This window comes from Mandrillus leucophaeus, unplaced genomic scaffold, assembly GCF_000951045.1.
Source record: "Mandrillus leucophaeus isolate KB7577 unplaced genomic scaffold, Mleu.le_1.0 Scaffold267, whole genome shotgun sequence".
Lineage (NCBI taxonomy): Eukaryota > Metazoa > Chordata > Mammalia > Primates > Cercopithecidae > Mandrillus > Mandrillus leucophaeus.
In genome coordinates, this window is record NW_012102776.1 from 2,545,351 (window position 1) to 2,566,403 (window position 21,053).

The 21,053-nt window shown below is 35.4% G+C and overlaps 1 protein-coding gene across 1 annotated transcript in view; it reads left to right on the forward strand.

Annotated features, from left to right (window-relative positions):
- DYNC2H1 (dynein, cytoplasmic 2, heavy chain 1) overlaps nucleotides 1-21,053 on the forward strand; it is a 376,294-nt gene that overhangs the window by 160,380 nt on the left and 194,861 nt on the right. Inside the window, exons 72-74 of the mRNA XM_011984411.1 lie at nucleotides 15,801-15,866; nucleotides 17,652-17,702; nucleotides 18,483-18,560. Of these exons, the coding sequence (XP_011839801.1) occupies nucleotides 15,801-15,866; nucleotides 17,652-17,702; nucleotides 18,483-18,560 (195 nt within the window). The remainder of the gene's footprint in view (nucleotides 1-15,800; nucleotides 15,867-17,651; nucleotides 17,703-18,482; nucleotides 18,561-21,053) is intronic.

A 21,053-nucleotide genomic window follows, 5' to 3' on the forward strand; every position in this document is an offset into this window, starting at 1 on the left:
GCAATAAAAAATGATAAAGGGGATATCACCACTGATCCCACAGAAATACAAACTACCATCAGAGAATACTGTAAACACCTCTACGCAAATAAACTAAAAAATCTGGAAGAAATGGATAAATTCCTGGACACATACACCCTCCCAAGCCTAAACCAGGCAGATATCGAATCCCTGAATAGACCAATAACAGGTTCTGAAATTAGGCAGGCAGTAATTAATAGCCTACCAACTAAAAAAAGCCCAGGGTCAGGTGGATTCACAGCCAAATTCTTCCAGAGGTACAAAGAGGAGTTGGTACCATTCCTTCTGAAACTATTCCATGCAATAGAAAAAGAGGGACCCCTACCTAACTCATTTTATGAGACCAGTATCATCATGATACCAAAACCTGGCAGAGACACAACCAAGAAAGAAAATTTCAGGCCAATATCGCTGATGAACATTGATTCAAAAATCCTCAATAAAATATTGGCAAACTGAATCCAGCAGCACATCAAAAAGCTTATCCACCACAGTCAAGTTGACTTCATCCCTGGGATGCAAGGCTGGTTCAACATATGCAAATCAGTAAACGTAATCCATGACATAAACAGGACCAATGACAAAAACCACATGATTATCTCAATAGATGCAGAAAAGGCCTCCCATAAAATTCAACACACCTTCATGCTGAAAACTCCATAAACTAGGTATTGATGGAATGTATCTCAAAATAATAAGAGCTATTTATGACAAACCCACAGCTAATATCATACTAATATGAATCAATATCAATATCATACTGAATGGGCAAAAGCTGGAAGCATTCCCTTTGAAAACTGGCACAAGACAAGGATGCCCTCTCTCACAACTCCTGTTCAACATAGTACTGGAAGTTCTGGCCAGGGCAAAGAGGCAAGAGAAAGAAATAAAGGGTATTCAAATAGGAAGAGAGAAAGTCAAATTGTCTCTGTTTGGAGATGACATGATTGTATATTTAGAAAACCCCATCGTCTCAGCACAAACGCTCCTTAAGCTAATAAGCAACTTCAGCAAAGTCTCAGGATACAAAAAAAGGATGAATTCATGTCCTTTGCAGGGACATGGATGAAGCTGGAAACCCTCATTCTCAGCAAACTAACACAGGAACAGAAAACCAAACACCACATGTTCTCATATGTAGGTAGGAGTTGAACAATGAGAACACATGGACACAGGGAGGGGAACATCACACACTGGAGCCTGTTGGGGCGTGGGGTAAAAAGTGAGTGAAACATTAGGACAAATACCTAATGCAGATAGGGCTTAAAACCTAGATGATGGGTCGATCGGTGCAGCAAACCACCATGGCACATGTATACCTATATAATACACCTGCACGTTCAGCACAAGTATCCCAGAACTTAAAGTAAAATTTTTAAAAACAGAAAAGAAAGTCTTCAAGCTCTGAGATTCTTTCCTCCACTTTGTCTATTCTGCCATTAATATGTGAGATTGCATTATAAAATTCTTGTAGTAAGTTTTTCAGCTGTATCAGATCAGTTACATTCTTCTCTATACTGACTAGGTTGTCTGTCAGTCCCTGCATTGTTTTATCATGATTTTTAGCTTCCTTGGATTGCCTTTTAATGTATTCCTGTAGCTCAATGATCTTTATTTTGAATTCTATTGTCTTCTTTATCCATATTATGAATTCTATTTCTGTCGTTTCACCCATCTCAATGTGGTTGCTTACTGGAAAGGTGATGCGGTTGTTTGGAGGAAAGAAGGCACTCTGGCCTTTTGAGCTTTCAGGTTTCTTGGGCTGGTTCTTTCTCATCTTTTTGGGCCTATCTATCTTCAGTTTCTGAGGTTGCTCACCTTTCGATGTTTCTTTTGTTTTTCCTTTTATTCTATTTAATGACATTGAATGTTTGATTGAGGTTTAAGGTGGATTTAGTTAACTGCTTTTGTTTCTTGAAGATTTTAGTAGGCCAGCGCTCATCTCCCATATCCTGGACTGTGTAGCCTAACTCTTGGGGACTCGTATTGGGCCCCAACTTTGATCTCTGGCTCCTTGGGGTTAGGAATCCACTGTGGTTAGGAATCCACACGTAGGGCAGTCGGGGTGGGTGGGGTGGGAGGGGCAAGGTGCTCTGTGACCTCTGGTCGCTACCCTTGGATAGGCGGTGTTAGCCAAAGGGTTTCATAGTGCCGTTACAGTGGGATTCATCCCTGTTTGCATGTCCCAGCAGCAGTGGTAGCAGCAGTTGTGTCAGGGTACTAAATGGTACCAGAGTGCCTACCTTTCTGCTTGCATTAACCAAGGTGAGGGAGGCAGTGCAGCTGTGGAGAGGGCGTGGGAAGCCCCTGCTGGTGACTGTGCATGATCACACTGCAGGTGGTGTTGGCTCCAGGACGGGGCCCCTGTGGGTGAAGGTGGGTGCCTTCTCTGTGCCCCTGCAAGCAGGAGTGGTCACTCAGGTCTGGGGAGAATCCTCTCTTATCTGCACTTAGTTCTACTCCAGTGGCAATCTTAGCGCAAAAGTCAGCCACTGACGGGGGTGGGGCCAGCTGGTTCTCTGTCTGCCAGGGCTCTTTTTGCAATGGCGGTGGGTGGTGGGAGGTTGGGCAGACTGCACTTTCACATGCTGGCAGGGCAAGGAAAGCAAAAACTGGCCATGCATACATGCACCGCAAAGATGTGTGGAGTTGCTGTGGATCATGGGGAAGCTGGAGTGTGGGGAGGGAGCGCTTGGGCTGGTGCATGGCTGTGGAGACAGCTCTGCTGGAGCTCTCCGCCAGTCATGCACATCTGCCATTGCAGGTCCCCTGGGCACCTGAGGCTGCCCTGCAAGCAGGCGTGGCCAGATTGGGGCTTCCAGGGATACCAGCAGACCAAGGGGTGCTCAGGTTAAAACAGCTAGTCTAATGGTCTAGATTGCCCTGCAGAGTTCAGGACAAACAGTTCCCTTAGAGCTAAAGTCTCCAGTGGGAGCAAGTTGAGCCTAGGGGAATAGCCATCCCTGGCCAGCTCTGCTGCACATACTCAGGTACCAAACCCCCTGGGTTCCACATCAGCTGGCTTGCTGCCCCTACCACTTCTCTAAGCCCCTCTGCCTGCCAACCTAAGTGTTTGTGGTGGTTGAGGGGTCTTTTCCTGCCTGGGTTCCAGAGGCCTGTGGCGAGAAAAGGTTGCATCTTGCCAGTTCAGTTCACCTAGTCCCCGAAGCCATTGAGGCCCAGGAACAAGTCCAAGTGTGCAATAGCTCTGGATAGGGTTCCCAGCTTTCTTCTCCTTCAACCCAGCCTCTGTGTCTTCCCTGTGTCACTCTTGGTGCTTTCCCTCTGAAGATCTGTTAGGGCCCTCCAGTCTTCTTGGCCCCTCAGTGGGAGTTGTTCCACCTGGTTGCATCTAGCAGGTCATCTTGTATATTTTCCTTTTAAATATTTTGCACTTGACTATAATCCAAACCTCACTTTTTGGGCCTCAGTTTTACCTTGTGTAAAATGGGAAATTATAAGCAAATTATCTCAAAGCCATTTTGTCACTAAAATGTTATGATCCTAATTATGAAGATAACCTTCATAGTGATAGTTTCATTAGTTACAGATATCCTGTTTTGTCTAACATTGTATAATGTATTATCTCATGCAATACTTAAAACTTTTTCATTATACAAACGAAACTTTAAATTATTTTAGAGTTTCAAGCTTAATGGAACTGTATAGAAAGAAAATCTTAAAGATCCATTTAACTATTTCCATCCGTTATTCCTTCATTAGAGTAAACCAGCTCAAGGTTAGATTTGTTCCTTATCATCCATTTCCTATCTCTCTATATTCATAAGTACAAATATATAGATACAATTTTAAAATTTTTCTTGCTATATATTTTGTTCCATAGTTTCTTTTTTTTTTTTTGTAGTAAGTCCTGAAGATCTTTCCATGAGTATAAACATGTTAACTTCATTATTTTTAGTGACTGTGTTATATTTTATAATGTGACCATATACTACTTTATGTACTACTTTCAGCGAATATTAGATGATTTATACGTTTTTTGTTCTTATATATGACTATAGTGAATATCCTATATGGTACACTTATTTTTATATATAGTATTTCTATTCAGTAAATTTCTGTAAGTATAATTGCTGGTCCAAGGATTACTTTTTAAATCTTATTGAATATTAGCAGATTGTTTTCTGGAAAGCTTTTTACCAGTTAATATTTCTACCCACACGATAATAAAGGTATATCTTTATCTCCCTTGTTGCACTTTATCAACCCAGGATGTTATCAGTGTTAAATTTTCACCAAACTATGGTATATAAATGTTATCTTATTGTTTTATATCTTTATTGTTTTTAAAGTTGTTTATTTCTACCTTCCTCCCTTACCTTGCCATACTCATGTTTTCTTGATATTTTAAATAAGCTTTTGCTTTATATAGAACAAGTTTATTTTATTGTAATTATTGTTCTTCTAATTTTTAATCATTGGATTTACTTAATTTATATTTCTAGGTTGTTCGATTTGTATGAGTAGTTTTTTAAATGTAATTTTAATCTGTTTTATTTTCTAGGCACTATATTAAGCCTATGAAGTTTTATTATTGGTCAGTCTTATAATAATGTGCTTAATGGTTTTTAAATTTTTATTTCTAAGACCTTTACACTGAAATGGACTGTGGTTTATGAAAATGTTATGGAGCTGCAGTTATTTTAAGCTGCCCCAAATCTTTTTTGAAAGTGGATGTGTTATAAATAAATATTATTCTTAAAAATTGTTTATGGCGGCCGGGCGCGGTGGCTCAAGCCTGTAATTCCAGCACTTTGGGAGGCCGAGACGGGCGGATCACGAGGTCAGGAAATCGAGACCATCCTGGCTAACACGGTGAAACCCCGTCTCTACTAAAAAATACAAAAAAACAAAAAAACAAACAAAAAAAAAACTAGCCGGGCGCGGTGGCGGACGCCTGTAGTCCCAGCTACTCGGGAGGCTGAGGCAGGAGAATGGCGTCAACCCGGGAGGCGGAGCTTGCAGTGAGCTGAGATCCGGCCACTGCACTCCAGCCCGGGCGACAGAGCGAGACGCCGTCTGAAAAAAAAAAAAAATTGTTTATGGCAAAAGAGAATATAAACTTCCTTCTTGTTCATTTCAAATATTAGTAGCTTTTCTTATTAGGAGTTAGTTGCTTGTTTCTAAACTATATATTTTACCTCAGTTTATATATTCTCATTTTATCATTAGTAATACAATATATTCACTGATGAAATTTGAACCCCTGTATCATGTATTTTATAATGTAATTTGGGAAGGATAAAATGATTTAATATATTAGTGAACTGTAGTGACTATAGTGAGGTTATTTCTTTTAAGTTACTTTACCTTTTAAAAATGCATGTATTAGGCAAAAGGCAGCATTTTTGTTCACTAGGAGAGACGTTGAGAGGCTTAAGCTTATTAATATTTCAGTTAGTACTCAGTTGGGATTTTTCATTACCTACTTTGAATAATACTTTTCTATTGCGAACATGTGAAACTCATTTTTAAAAAGCTATTGTTTACAATTTTTAAGACATGTTTTAATTGATGATGGAATATCTGTTTTGGAAAATTTGTATTTCTGTTTGAGTAATATTAAATTCAGCATTCCGTAGGGTTTCAGTGATTAATAAAAATTCAGAAAGCACATTAATCATAAAGCAATGAGATATATTTCTCAAGATTTATCACTATAACCTTACTAAGGATGGAACCAATTTTATATTTAATGAAAGCTTTTAGGGTTTTTAACAGTCAGCATAACATTGAACTACCTGCTAGGTTTCTCTCATGCTGAATTTGCTGTCATGTTGGTGACAGCAGTATGGCAACAGTAGACTCTTGAAATAGAGAGAGATTAGGATTATTAATGTTCACATCACATTAAACTGAAAGCAAGTTGACCTGGAACAGAAACGTGATTGACTTATTTTGTAGCAGGAAATTTAGACTGTTAATAAACTAAAACAGATAAAGAAAGCCGTCTAGACCTTTCAGTTTATATTATTGGCTATACCATTGTTTTTTCTTCAAGAGAGCAAAAGTTTTTATTTCAGTTACCTATTTCAGACAATTATAGGATAAATTGTATATTTTGTTCCCTAAAACTTTTGATTATAATAAAACGATTTTTTTATCTAAGTGCCTTTACATATTGTTTCTTCATTTCACTTTATAATTTAGAATAGGTACAAAATAATGGAAGTAGTTGGAGTATTCATTTCCAACTATATTGGGTGAGTATACAGAAAATGGTTGGGGCTGGGCGCAGTGGCTCACATCCGTAATCCCAGCACTTTGGGAGTCAAGGCTGGCGGATCACCTGAGGTCAGGAGTTCGAGATCAGTCTGACCAACATGGTGAAGCCCCATCTCTACTAAAAATACAAAAATCAGCTGCGCATGGTAGGGTGTGCCTGTAATCCCACCTATTCTGGAGACTGAGGCACGATAATTGCTTGAACTTAAGAGGCGAAGGTTGCAGTGAGCTGAGATTGCGCCACTGCACTCCAGCCTGGGTGACAGAGCAAGATTCCGTCTCAAAATAAATAAATAAATAAATAAATAAAAATACATGAAAGAAAATGGAAGGAAGGATTGGGAGTGTGTGCAGTAGTCGTCTCTTATCTATGGGGGATACATTCCAAGACACCCCGCATGGGTGCCTAAGACTGTAGATACACCAAACCCTATAGAAAAAAACGTAATATATGTAGGGTTTGGTATTATCCTATACATACCTATCTATACAGATATATATCTGTGATAAAGTGTAATTTATTAATTAGGCACAGTAAGAGATTAACAACAATAATAGTAAAATAGAACAGTTGTAACAATATGTAGTAATGAAAATTGTATGATGTGGTACCTCTCTCTCACGAAATATCTTATTGTACTGTACTCACCGATCTTGTGATTGTTGATCTGATAACTGAGATGGCTACTAAGTGATTAATGGACAGGTAGCATATATGGCATGGATCTACTGGACAAAGGGACAATTGATGAACCAGACAGAATGGAGCCAGACAGCACGTGATCTCATCATGTTACTCAAAATGGCTTGCAATTTAATATTTATGAATTCTTTGTTTTGGGGGTTTTCCATTTAATATTTTCAGACCACTGTTGACTGTAGGTAACTGAATCCACAGGAAGTAGAATACTATATTCTTACTGTTTCCCTCACCTCTTGGAATTATTATCTCAGATTTGAAATGGCATAGAAAAATGGTGGGATATGAAGAGAAATTGTTTTCATGAAACTTCTTGAAAGTTAATGTCTATGCCACTCACCTTGCCTCCATTTCCATATGAATTTGTTTATTGATTGAGTAAAATTCAGATATATATTATGTTTTAAATTATAATATTACTAACCTCACTTGATTTTATTTAGTGTGTAAATAATTTAATTTGGATTCTGCTATTTTTTCTATTAAGATTAATTTTTCTTATATGAAAAAGTGGAAATTCTCTGGTTGGATATTTAGAAATTTTATAACTTGTGGCTACTAAAGTGAGTCTTAGTAAGTGATACAGTTTTCTTCTGCTTAAATAACTTTGAAACTTCTAGAATTGTATCTAATCCTTTGACTTTTCTGAAAATACAGTTGAATGTGCATAAAATTATTCATTAAAATGGGTGATTTAGTCTCAAGCAATATGTGAGTGCCCAAGTTCAATGTTATGTAAACTGCTTTGAGCTTAAAGCATGACTTCTCTTCACAAGGTAACATTTCTTTTATACTTTTCATTGAACATATTTGAAAGCAATAAATATAATAGAGGAGAAGTAAAAGGAATGAATTAACTTAGATTTTTTTACTGCTTCTTAGTCTCTTTGAGGATCATGGGTTTATGGAATGTTTTGGAAGTAAATTTGATATGACTATTATATAGTATATCAGTTTACTGTATATCAGATAGTTATTTTACTGATCACCTTTTATTAAGTGCTTTACATATACTGCCATTTAATGCTTACAACAATTCTGTTATACAGAAGAAGAAACTAAGATTTACAGCTAATAATCTTTAGCTTAGATCTAGAGGATACTGGGGTTGAAATTCTAGTGCATCCTGCTTGATGCTGAAGATTTCTTGCTGATATGATACAGTTGAAACAAACCACTATCCCTGGAAATGTGAACTTGATCTCAACTAAGGTTCACTTTAAGATGTCCTAATGTCATATTAATCCTGATCTAGTAGTTTCACTCTGATTATTTACTAGAGTGTATGGGATTTAATTGTATGGGAGGTATGGTTGACTTATACCGTGTAGTGGCCTACTCTCACTTATTAATTTTTCTTCATTAGCTAGTTATTCATTTAGAGAGTTATTCACTTAAGATTTTGCTTGTTATATATCCCCTTGATATTAAAATATTTTTTAACAAAACTCAAGTATATTGAAATAAATTGTCATTGAATTAAAGTGACCAGATTTCTTGATCTGATAAAGCAAAAATAGATGAAAGATTTTAAAGATACCAAAATATTTGCTCAATTTTTTATTTTGACAGTTTTTTTTTTAAAAAAAACAACTATTCAGAAAGCCTTAAACTTAATTTATTCATTTTCCTTCCCTTCCCTACCCTTCCCTTCCCTTCCCTTCCCTTCCCTTCAGACCTTCAGAGTCTTGCTCTATTGCCCAGGCTGGAGTGCAGTAGTACAAGCTCGGCTCACTGCAACCTCTGCCTCCTGAGCTCAAGCCATCCTCCCACCTCAGCCTCCCAAATACTGGGACAACAGGTGCACACCACCATGCACAGCTAATTTTTGTACTTTTTGTAGAGATGGGATTTCACCATTTTTCCCAGGCTGGTCTCGAACCCGTGAGCTCAAGTCATCTGCCCGCCTCTGCCTCCCAGGATGCTGGGATGACAGTCTTAAGCCATGGCACCCAGTCCCTTAATTTATTCATTCTTAATTTTAATTCTGTTTAACTGGAAATAATGCAGCCATGCACTTGTGCTCATGTTCTTTTTCTCTTTTTCTGTAAATTGTGTTTTTAGTTTTATTCTTGAATCATTATTGTTCTCCTTTATGATGTTATTGTTAAATACTTATGGCTGAAGGAATTTATTGGTACAGGTAGGCAACCTGATAGACGGCAAAAAGAGCTTTCTTTGCCATTTCCAGCTTAGAAAATTAAGGAAGAAGATCCTCGTTGACCTGTTTTAGGTCAGGTGGCAACCCTTGTATCAATGTCTATGGAGTAATACAATGTGATTGACTGACACCGTAATTACATGCTCATCCTTGAGGTCAGGATATCTTCTGTAACCAGATAACAGGAGAAAGGTAACCACCATTACCCACTTATTGTCCACATATTATGTGCCTATTTTTTGACAACATTTTTTGGAGTGTTGGGCTCAGTAATAATTAGCAATTAGTTTACTGACTCCAGTGGGTAATCTGAGGATCATAGAATGACAAGGGCTTTACTTCTGTTCCTTAAACCTAGAGACTACATTGTTCTTCCTCAGTATAAGTGAAGAAATGGCTAAAATAAATGTGGTAGTACTGTGTGTACATTTGTATATATATGTGTGTGTATATATATGACGTATATATAAAAACACACACATATATATATGTCATAAAGAATTAACTAGGCCAGGCATGGTGACTCATACAAGTAATCCCAGCACTTTGCATTGTCAAGGTGGAACAAGGTGGAAGGATCACTGGAGTCCAGGAGTTTGAGGCTGTAGTGAGCTATGATCACACTACTGCACTCCAGCCTGGACAACAGAATGAGACCATGTCTGTAAAAACAAACATCAAAACAAATGAAAAGAATTTGCTATATCATTAAATTATAAGTATTGAACTACATCATTAACTGATAAAGGTTTTGAATTAATACACTTATTGTCTTATTTGTCTTTATCATTATGTATTTCTTTACCTTAAACTATATATGTTATTATAATCATTTTAAAGATCCATTAATTTATAAAATGTTCATCTTAGTAGCTTCTCCACTTCATCATTTATTTATTTAACTACAAATCTGAATTTTAACCTAATACCTAAGAATACTACACTACACATCTCCCCAAAAGACATGCCTTGCTTTTTCTAGTGTTTTAATTCTCATGGTAGTTGTTTCATATACGTATTAGTTGGTTGTAACTGTTTTGGGGGGTTTTTCAGCCACACTTGAACAATGGCCAATTGCTTAGATCTGTTATGTTTCGAGGGTTTTAAAATTTATTTATGTAGGCTGGGCGTGGTGGCTCATGCCTATAATCCCAGCGCTTTGGGAGGCTGAAGTGGGCAGATGACCTGAGGTCAGGAGTTGGAGACCAACCTGGTCAACATGACAAAACCCCGTCTCTACTAAAAATACAAAAATTAGCCAGGTGTGGTGGTGGGCACCTATAAACCCAACTACTCAGGAGGCTGAGGTAGGAGAATCACTTGAACCTGGGAGATGGAGGTTGCAGTGAGCTGAGATCACGCCACTGCACTCCAGCGTGGGCGACAGTGAGAGACTCCATCTCAAAAATAAATAAATAAAATAAAATTTATCTATGTAATGTTCATTGGTTATGTTATAGTTGGGAATGCATTTTTTTAAGAAGTAGACTTTATGTTTTAGAGCAGTTTTGGGTCATAGCAAAATTAAGCAGAAAGTATAGAGATTTCCCATATATTTCATGCCCCTACATACTATACAGCCTCCTTCACTATCAAAATCCTGCACCAGAGTGGTACACTTGTCAAAACTGTTGAACCTACATTGACACATCCTAATCACCTGAAGTTCATCGTTTACCTTAAGGTCCACTCTTGGTATTGTACTTTACATGGATTTTGAGAAATGTAAATGACATGTGTTCACCATTCTAGTATCTTACAGAGTAGTTTCACTGCTCTTAAAATATTCTCTGCCTTTTCATTCCTGCTCACTTAACCCCTGGCAAACACTGATGCTTTTACTGTCCATAGTTTTGCCTGTTCCAAATTATATTCTAATTATATTTGTCATATAATTGGAATCATACAGTATGTCAGTATGTAGCCTTTGTAGATTGTGTTCTTTCACTTACTATTGTGCAATTAAGGTTCTTTCATGTTTTTTTCATGGCATAGTATCTCATTTCTTTTTAATGTTGAATACAATACAATTCCATTATCTGGAGGACCACAGTTTATCCATTCAGCACCTACTGAAGGAAATCTTGGTTGCTTCCAAGTTTTGACAATTACGATTAAAGCAGCTGTAAACATTCATATGCAGGTTTTTGTGTAGACATAACATTTCAACACATTTAGGTAAATACCGAGGAAGGCAGTTGCTGGATCATATGATAAGAATATGTTTTGTTTTGTAAGAAACTGCTAACCTACCTTCCAAAGTGGCTGTACCCTTTTGCATTCCTGCCAGCAATTAATGAGGGTTTCTGTGGCTCAACATCCTTACCATTATTTGGTGCTGTCAGTGTTTTGGATTTTGGCCTTTCTCATAGGTGTATAGTAGTGACTTATTTTAATTTGCCTTTTTCTGATGACATATGATGTGGAACATTTTTTTACAGGCTCACATGTTTGTTTTTTGTTAATTCACTTAATCAAGAAATAGTTATTGAGTACTACACACACACACACACACGCACGCACACGCACGTGCACATCCCCAATATATACTTTTATAAAATAAATTTTACTTATGTAGGTGTGATTTTCTTGTAGGCAAGGAAATCACTTGCTAGTAGTATTTACAGGAAGGTCTTTTCGTTGTATGTATGTTTTGTATAAATGGTGACTTAATCTCATATTTATCCTAATCTGTTGGTTTATAATTACACATACATATACTAGATGTAAAGTATTATTTACAGTATGGGAAAAGCTATACAAATTATCTGTTAAAACTTGGTAGGAAGATATGTGCTTAATAGATGTCTTCTTTTTGTTAATAAACATTTACTGTTTTTTTAAAAAAATGCAAATGATACAAGCTTATTTTAGGAAATTTGCAAAATACACGTAAGAATAAAGAAAACAAAAAGGAACTACAATCTCAAAATTAAATCACTGATTAAATTTTGGTATCTGTTTTAATGTGTTTTTGCAGATATTTATCCATATATGTATGTTTTTATAAACATATTCCTCCTTCTACAAAATGGACTATGCTACATATATTTTATTTTGATTATTATTTATGATAGACTTTTGGACATTGTTATTTAAGTTTTCCCTCTGTTATAAACAATCTTTCAAAGCCTATCCTTATTTCTTATTAGGAGCACATATGTGATCCCTTTGCTTAAATTTCTAGAAGTGAAATTTCTTAATTTAAGGACATGTAGAATGTTAAGGAACACATAAAATGCCCTCCAAAAAAGACAGCATCAATTTCATTCTCAACAGCAATCTATTCGAGTTTTAAATCTCTGAACCTTATTTATACCAGGTATTTTATAAAGTACTTAGCCTTAAGATACTTCTTTTAACGTATGCCACCTAATTTTTTAAATTACAAGTTATTCGTGCTCTTTGTAATAGCCAAATGATGTATACGTATAAATAAAGAAAAAAAAGTATCCTTTTCAGTCTCTCCCCGACTTGATACCCCCTTTTAGATCTTATATAACAGGTGTTAAAAATTTGGTTTGATTCTTCACAAATTTATTTGTGCTCATATAGTTATACAAAGTGTGTGTTCAAATTTTAACATATATGACTTTTTGTATTCAATTTTTTAAAAATTTAGTTCCAATTTTATTTTAATGTGGGTAACTTCCTTAGGTTTTTCTTTCATTTTACTTATATTTTACAAATTTTTCTTCATCTAGGTCTAATTTAAATGATTATAAAGTTCTCTTCCCCTCCTTCATCTGCCTTTTTCAGAAGAGCTGTCTACTTCTGGGATGTTTAGTCCCTTCTTACATTCTTGAGTATTTAATGATACTTGTATTAGAGTCTGTTTCAGATTGTTCTATTATCTGAAATTCTTAACATTTTAGTCTTCTTTTCTGATGTGTCTAATAACCCTTGCTTACAGTGGATTGTTTTCTCCTGCTGATACTTTTGGACCATGAACTCATCTTCAGTGATACTTTATCTTTTGGAGTTCTTTGAGATCCGGGTTAGGGGAGTAGTTCTCTAAAGCAAGCTTGCCTAAACTCTTACTAGGTAACCCAGTGACATCACGATTAGTTCTGTTGTTTAGGGACTCCTTTTCAGTCCATAGTTAAAATTTGTGCCTTAACTCTGTGCTCGGCACAAGTATGCTGTTTAATTTTTTCAGAGGACACTTCTTTTGCCCAGATTCCAGGTATATTTGTTGTTTCATGTGAGCATGGGGACTTTTTTTCTGGTTCATATTTTTACTGATAGTGTAATTCTTTAAGGGCCCAAGTTTTAGAAAGAAAGCAATCTCACTGTTAATATTTCTTCTTGTGTTGGCTCAGGTAGGTTGTGCCCTAGGTTACCATGACTGTTTTCCTCCAAGGCAGCCATAGCTGCTTTTAATGCCACTCTGGTTTCCAATTCCCTCTTTTTTTTTCTGATGCTTGAGGACCTTTTATCCAAGATTTTAGGTATTTGTAGCTGGAAATTTTGAAAATTAGTTTTTCATCTTCCATTTTGCTAGAACTGAGACACCAATTGCTGATTTTCTATATTAATTTCCTGCACATTGGTAATTGTATTCCATAGACAAAAAGATTAATAATGATTGAATAAAATGTAGGATCCATTTTATTCATTATTATTAGTACTAATAAAATGATAACTAATATTTATTGGGCTTTTAGAGTGTGCTAGGTACCATGCTAAGTGCTTCAGATACATTATCTAATCTAATTATTAAAATAATATAGTGAGGTAGATAGGATTTAATATTATTGTCCCGTCATTACAGAGACAGAAAACTGAGGTCAAGAGAGATGATGTAATTTGTTTCTGGCTAAGATCACCTGGCTAGTAAAATAGGAGGGATGGAATTTGTATCCAGTTTCTTGATTCTGGACCTGTGTTGGTTCTTTTTTTCCTTTTTTTGACATGGATTTTCGCTCTTGTTGCCAAGGCTGGAGTGTGCAATGGCGAGATCTTGGCTCACTGCAACCTCCACCTCCAGGGTTGAAGTGATTCTCCTGCCTCAGCCTCCTGAGTAGCAGGAACTACAGGCGTATGCCACCACACCCAGCTAATTTTTGTATTTTTAGTAGAGACAGAGTTTCACCATGTTGGCCAGGCTGGTCTCAAACTCCTGACCTCAGGTGATCCGCCTGCCTTGGTCTCCCAGAGTGCTGGGATTACAGGCATGAACCACCATGCTTGACCCTGTGTGAGTTCTTAATGCCCATGTAAAGAGACTGTTCTTATAAGAAATACTTGTTATTCATCTGCCTATTGTAGGCAATAGGGTTGCAGTGGAGAACAAAGCCTACCCAGTCTCATGGAGAGTAGAGTTAGCATACTGTGTGGATTAAAAACACTCTTCCCGTAAATGGAAACAAGTTGGTTTATTTCCACAACATTTAAAATATTAAAACATCAAATCTTATTTTGCATAGGTACCTTGTATTTAAGAGTCTTGTTTTTGATACATCATGTAACAATTATATCTTATCCATTTTCATACTCTATGTCTGACACAGTATTGTTTTGCCAGAAAGATGTTTTACTATATTTTAATAAAGACATAATTTTATTTACTTAATTTTGTATGCCCTATATAAACTTGTGGCTCTTATTTAATTTAATATGTTCTTAGAAATTGGACCAATTCTTACTTACGGAAAAATAATTAGTTTTCAATTCTTTGTAAATGTATTATTTAATGTCAAAGAGTTGAAGTCAGAGTATGATCCTCCTAAGACTACTGGCAGCACCTAGTAGAATGTATGTGGCATATTATTTAGTTCACTTCCTACATTCTTCGACTTTGTTTCTTCCTTCTTTCATTTTGTCTTTTAGATTGCTCCTGAAAGTCTGAATCTTAATTTCTACCTTATTTTTCTATCCTCCCTTCTTTTTTTCCTCCTTCCTTTAGTGAGAAATATTTGAGCATAATCCGTGTTCTAGTTTTCTGATAAAGTAGCTATGACCTTCTCCTTTGATAACTCTCATTCTGTGTGATTTGGTGTCTTTTTTGATATCTGTTTATTGACAGCCTGTTTTTGGTTCTGCTTTTGTTTCTGTGAAATATTGGGTTATCTTATAGTTTTTTTCTGTGTTATCTAACCTCAATTAGTTACTCATGTTTTAACTTTGTAAGTGATAATACATTGAAGGAATTATTTGTTGTTTGCGCTTATTTGGTATAACTTTTCTTCTTGTGTGGAAAATGAAGAGTTCACTACAGTTTTCTGTTTGATTTAGGAGATTATTCTATCCAGGAAAGAGAAAATAGTTGTCATAATTGCATATAGTCACCCATATGTTTAAACCTACACAGTGACAAACTGAAGATTGCTAATGCGTGGGGTGGATTTGGTGAATAATGACTAATCTAAATTTCACAATTATATTAATGTTTCACCTGGCAAAGTTAGTTTTGTTTTATCTTTTAATGACATGGGCCCACTGCATAATTGTTAGTGCTTTCTCTAAAAATTTGATCACTTACTCTGACCCCACCCCGACTTGAAGTGTTTCAAAGATGTAGAAAGCAATCTGAATAGTAATTTCTTACATTGATAAAAGTAGGTCACATGAAGACAGAATGGAGATTTTTGTGTGCCAGATTTTAAGGACTATGCTTTTCCAAAGACACAAATTTTTAAAAGGCAAGATAATATCTGTTATTCTTTGCAGGCTGATCAGTTGATGTTCGCTTTGCATTTTGTTCGAGGCATGCATCCTGAACTTTTTCAAGAAAATGTAAGTCAAAGTAAAGGACAGAAATTTTACAGTAACATAGAAATTTGTTAATGGGTAGACTTATGTTTACATTAGAAGTTACTTTAGGCTAGAAATTATATATCAACCTATTAATCTTTTACTAAGTTAGAAATGTGGTATAAAATGGTGATTTCTAGTTCTACTTCCCTGTGGATGAGCCTAACATTCCAGAGTGATGGTAAGGCAAGGAAAGAAATCTACCAAGCTGCCTACATTTTTCTGAACCCAGGGTCACTTACTTAGGGCAACAGAAGAGTCAGCCTTCTTATTTTCCTGGCCTAGGTAGTAGAGCTCATAAATAGAAAAAGTGAGATAATATTGGTACAAAACTACATTTTTTATTGCTTCCACTGAACTGTCAAGAGGCAGCAGGTGAGGCATGAGGATGGGCAGTTCTCAGAAGTTTGCCTGAACCTACAGGTTTATGTTCATCTTTTTATGTATAATTTATCTTCCTTGTTTATGATCTCATTTCTAGTCTGCCATGTAACCCCTTCTCAAACTTCAAAAGGACCTCCCTTGAGCTGGAGCTAATGAAACCATTTCTTGTCTGCTTACAATTTTAAAAACAGTTATTCGCAAGTAATTTGTCTCATTATGATGCTGTTATCATAAAGTGAGATTCCAGTAGCCAGGGTGCCAAGGGATGGTATATGGACAGTGCAGTTTTGACCTACTTTACTCTACTTGGTCAAATTTTGAGTATTTTCTGGTTCCTTTCATTTGAATATAATAGTTAAAAGAATGCAGACCATTCACAGTTCTTCCTATGTTCTCTCTCTGTTTTTCTCTGACTCCACATGCACTGGCTAACTTGTATAGTTTCTCCTGAATTTATTCATTTGGTCCCATTAACTCCTGTTGATAACTTTGATGTCTTTTCTTCTTCCTATATAATATTTTTCACTATGATCAGTAGGTTCCATGAAATATATATATTCACTATTTTTCTCTCCTAAAGTATAAAGAAACTGTCATTGGGAAAGGAGAACATTTTTCTGTGACTCACATAATGTAGTAGTAATCATCCATATTTTGCTTATTTGTGGCTGCATAATTCTAATAGGAAGAGTGTGTGGCCAGGGTGAGTGAAGGCACAAAATATGTTGCTTTGGTAGTTTTTCCACATTGCTCTCAAATTTTCATTTATTTTGCTTATTTACTGGCCAGTGTGTGACAATAGTATGGTAGTACCTATTATTGTCTAACTAGGGGATGCCATGGGGAAGGCATAGATTTTCTTAGCACTAGATTCTGGAACACTTGATTAATCTTAATTCTATGGCAAAAAAAAAAAAAAAAAAAAGGATTAATGGCATCTTCTCTCAATCAGTGAGAAAAAATATGTTAATGGAATTACTTTTCTCAATATTTCCTACCGGATACCATTTTTAAATTTTTGGGTGCACCTTACTGCTTACTCATTAGCAACAAATAGCCTGTGGAAAAACAATTAACAGGTAGTGACAAATGTTAATTGAACTTGACATTTAAATTTTTAGACATTGAGACTCATATATAATGGAGTTATTGTTTTGTTTTACTAAAATTATTCTTAGTAGATTTCATATTTTATGTTATCACATTAATACATTCTTGATAATGTTAACATACTAGAAGAAGTGGTAAGATGGAAATGAATTTTTTTTTTTCCCTATCTCCATAGAGAACTGCATTTTAAGCCATCTTATAGGGTAAGTTAGACAATTTTGTTGACTGGTTATCATCTTCATATTCTTGTGTTCCTATGTTTTTATTCAATAGGAATGGGATACGTTTACAGGTGTGGTTGTTGGAGACATGTTACGTAAAGCTGTAAGTTAAAATAACAATCTATTTTGCTGTTAGAGAAAATATTTCTGGCTTTTTGTTGATCAAGTATAATTTGCTTCAGAGGTGTTCTAAATTATTGTTGAAGTTATACTTTGATTAGAAGAATGTATTCTGGCCTCTTAAGTATTTCCTATAAAATAGACCTAAGTATATTTGTTTATTTTAAAGACGTATATTCTGAGAATAATATGTAATACTAACAAATTAATGCAGTTTCTTTTTCTCAGTATATGTATTTTATTCCAAGGATAATTTTATATAATCTTTAAGAAAAACAAATCTTATAACTTGAAAATTTTTCTTATATAATGGGAGTCTTAAAATTACATTTTAGAACTTTTAATAACTTCACTCAAATTTAGCTTTTTTCCTAGTAATTTCCTATTTGAATACATAATAAATAATAGTCTTCTAGCAGTATACCCAAAATATAACAGAGAACCTAGATAATGTCTGAAATGTAAGATATAATTAAAAATAATGTACCTTTTATGACAGTTCCTCATGACATTTGAGTTTTTCTGAAGTTTCATGAAAGATTAAGCACAAAAAAAAAATGATTGCAACATTTGCCTAAATGGTTCTCTGTCCCTTATATTACATAGAATTTTACCATGGTGGCTTGTAAAATACATTTTAAAAAAAGAAATAATGTATAGAATGAACTTTTTTTTCAAAATAATAAAATAGCTAATCAATTACTATTTTTCAAACTCTGAATTTTACCAAGTATACTAAGGAAAAGAATTGCTTTTATTAAAGGACTCTCAACAAAAAATACGTGATCAGCTTCCGTCTTGGATAGATCAGGAACGAAGCTGGGCCGTGGCAACATTAAAGGTATTCCTTTTCTACTATGAGACATATTTTAATTTCTTCTGTATTTACATTGTTTCTGTTGATACTTTGCACTCCTTATTCATAATTAGCGTTAATATTTTCATAGGATGTAAGTTCTCCCAGTAAAAAGTTACCGAAGAATTATTGTGATGAGTCCTTTAATCAGTAATTACTAAACCTTTTGTTTATGAAATAGCATGCCTTCCAAATACAATATTTTCTTTCTCTTTCTCCAAATCCCAGCCCCCAAGGTAAGTTAGGCTATGAGAATGGTGACATGGGAGAAGAAAAAGCAGTTTAGAAGCCTGACTCTCAACAGTTCTGTTTCTTCAACTACTCAGGCTAAAAATGTTGTTTTTGTGGGAAATGAAAGACAAATCTATGCATATATATGTTTCCATCCTTCCCTTCCTTCCCCTGCTTTTCTTCACAACTGTTATAACATAATAATAGCACATGATAAAAACAGTTAGAATAGCTAGCATTTACTGATGGCTTACTATGTTCAAGGCATTATACAGAATTTGAAAATGGATTATCTCACTAAATATTTTCAATGACATTATGAGGTAGAATAGCTAGCATTTACTGATGGGTTACTATGTTCAAGGCATTATACAGAATTTGAAAATGGATTATCTCACTAAATATTTTCAATAACATTATGAGGTAGCTATTGTAATTATCCTTGTGTCACAGATGAGGAAATTAAGGCACAGAAAGATACAGTAACTTGTTTATGGTCACTTAGGAAGTAGAGCCAGGATTTAAAACTGTGTTTCTTGCTCCATAGTCTGGGCTCTTCACCACTACTCTTTACTGCTTTCATTTCATAAATATTGGTTGAGTAAAATAAATGAAAAAAAGAGGGGGACGATTCTGTTTTATATCCTCCATTTTTTTCATTTATCATTTGTTTGGTGCTTACTACCAGTTGGCATAATGCTAGTGACAGTCTTTACTTGACCAAACTTTAGTCAGCCTCTTGAACCTTCTTCTAGGCCCACCTGTGCACTTCCTTGTAAAATCTACTTTTAACAGGAACCTTGCAAAGTTGGTTTAGTGAGAATTTATTCATCTTCCATATCTGATTACCCTTGATATCTAATCAGATTCCTCATTCCCCACCATTCCCCAGGTGATTCTGATGACTTTGGCCTGTCTTCAGTAAGAATCCTATTAGATTGGTTTAGCCAGAAATCCCTGTACCCGATATTTCCTCTTAGTAATTTTCCATCCACTGACCTCACTTTGCTCCTTGGTTAAAAATGTCCACTTGCCCATGCTGTATTCAAAATTGAGCCCTGCCCTGTGCTGAAGTCTTTTTCCCCCTATTGCTTCTTCTGTTGTAATAGTCCTGAAAAAAAATCTGTTTTTAATGCTTTAACTACTGACAAGCTCTGGTGTTTTTGTTTATACCAGTGGAATGACAGGTGTCTATTTTATAATATTAAGAGACTCGGCCATGAACAAACTTACACTGTAGAGAGCATATCAAATCATTACCTTGTCATAATGGTTGGCAGTATACAAGGTAGCCAAATACATGATGATAATAGAATGTGTAGCACTCCTAAATTAGTAATGATGGGGCCTTGTATACTAAATGTCACTAAAGTTAACAGACTACCATCAAGTGTTACTTTAATAGGCTTAGATCATTTATTAAAAAGTAATTAAACTGAAATGTAATTTTCTGCTGTTTAATTTTAGTTAAGTTATATAATGAAATTTGGGCAATATAATGGATTATTTTTATATGAATATAGATGTTTGGATAAAGCATTTTTATATACTTGATTTATGTTTATATTATATGAAGTTCTATACTGAAGATATAGATCTTCTAAATTTCTCATTTGTTTTCAGTGAAAATTCTTCACCTTTACAGATTTACATTTCTGATCTTACACCCCACTCTTGAAAAATTTGGGAAAAGAGAACACTATTTGAGGTAGAGGGAATTAATATGTTTGGGAAAACCTCTGAAAGATGATTTTGTTTAAAGTGAATATTGAACATGGAATAGAAATTTATGAGGTCGCAAAGAGGGTTAGAACATTTAGAGACAACAGAAGCAACATGTTTACAAATAGAGACATAAACAGGGTTTAGGAAAACATTCTTTTTTATTGAATTTGATACTGTTTTAGAAAAACAGAGCTTGACAGAATTTAAAACTGTGAAGGTAAGTTTTATTCAAAAGAACTATTGCCATAGGGAGAAAGAGATCTCAGTATAGTACTGGGCTCAATTCTGAATATAGCATGGACAAGTGGGAATTTGTACCCAAGAAGCAGGGTAAGGATTAGTGTTGGGGGTCAGTGGATAAAAAAAAGTGGAAATGTCAGCGGCAAGTGGGGATTCTGGCTAAACTGATTTATCTGGTGAAGGCAGATCAAGATGATCAGATACCAACAGATAACAAGGGTGGGAGAGGAGAAATTTTTTTTTTTTTTTTTTTTGAGACAGAGTTTTGCTCTGTGGCCCAGG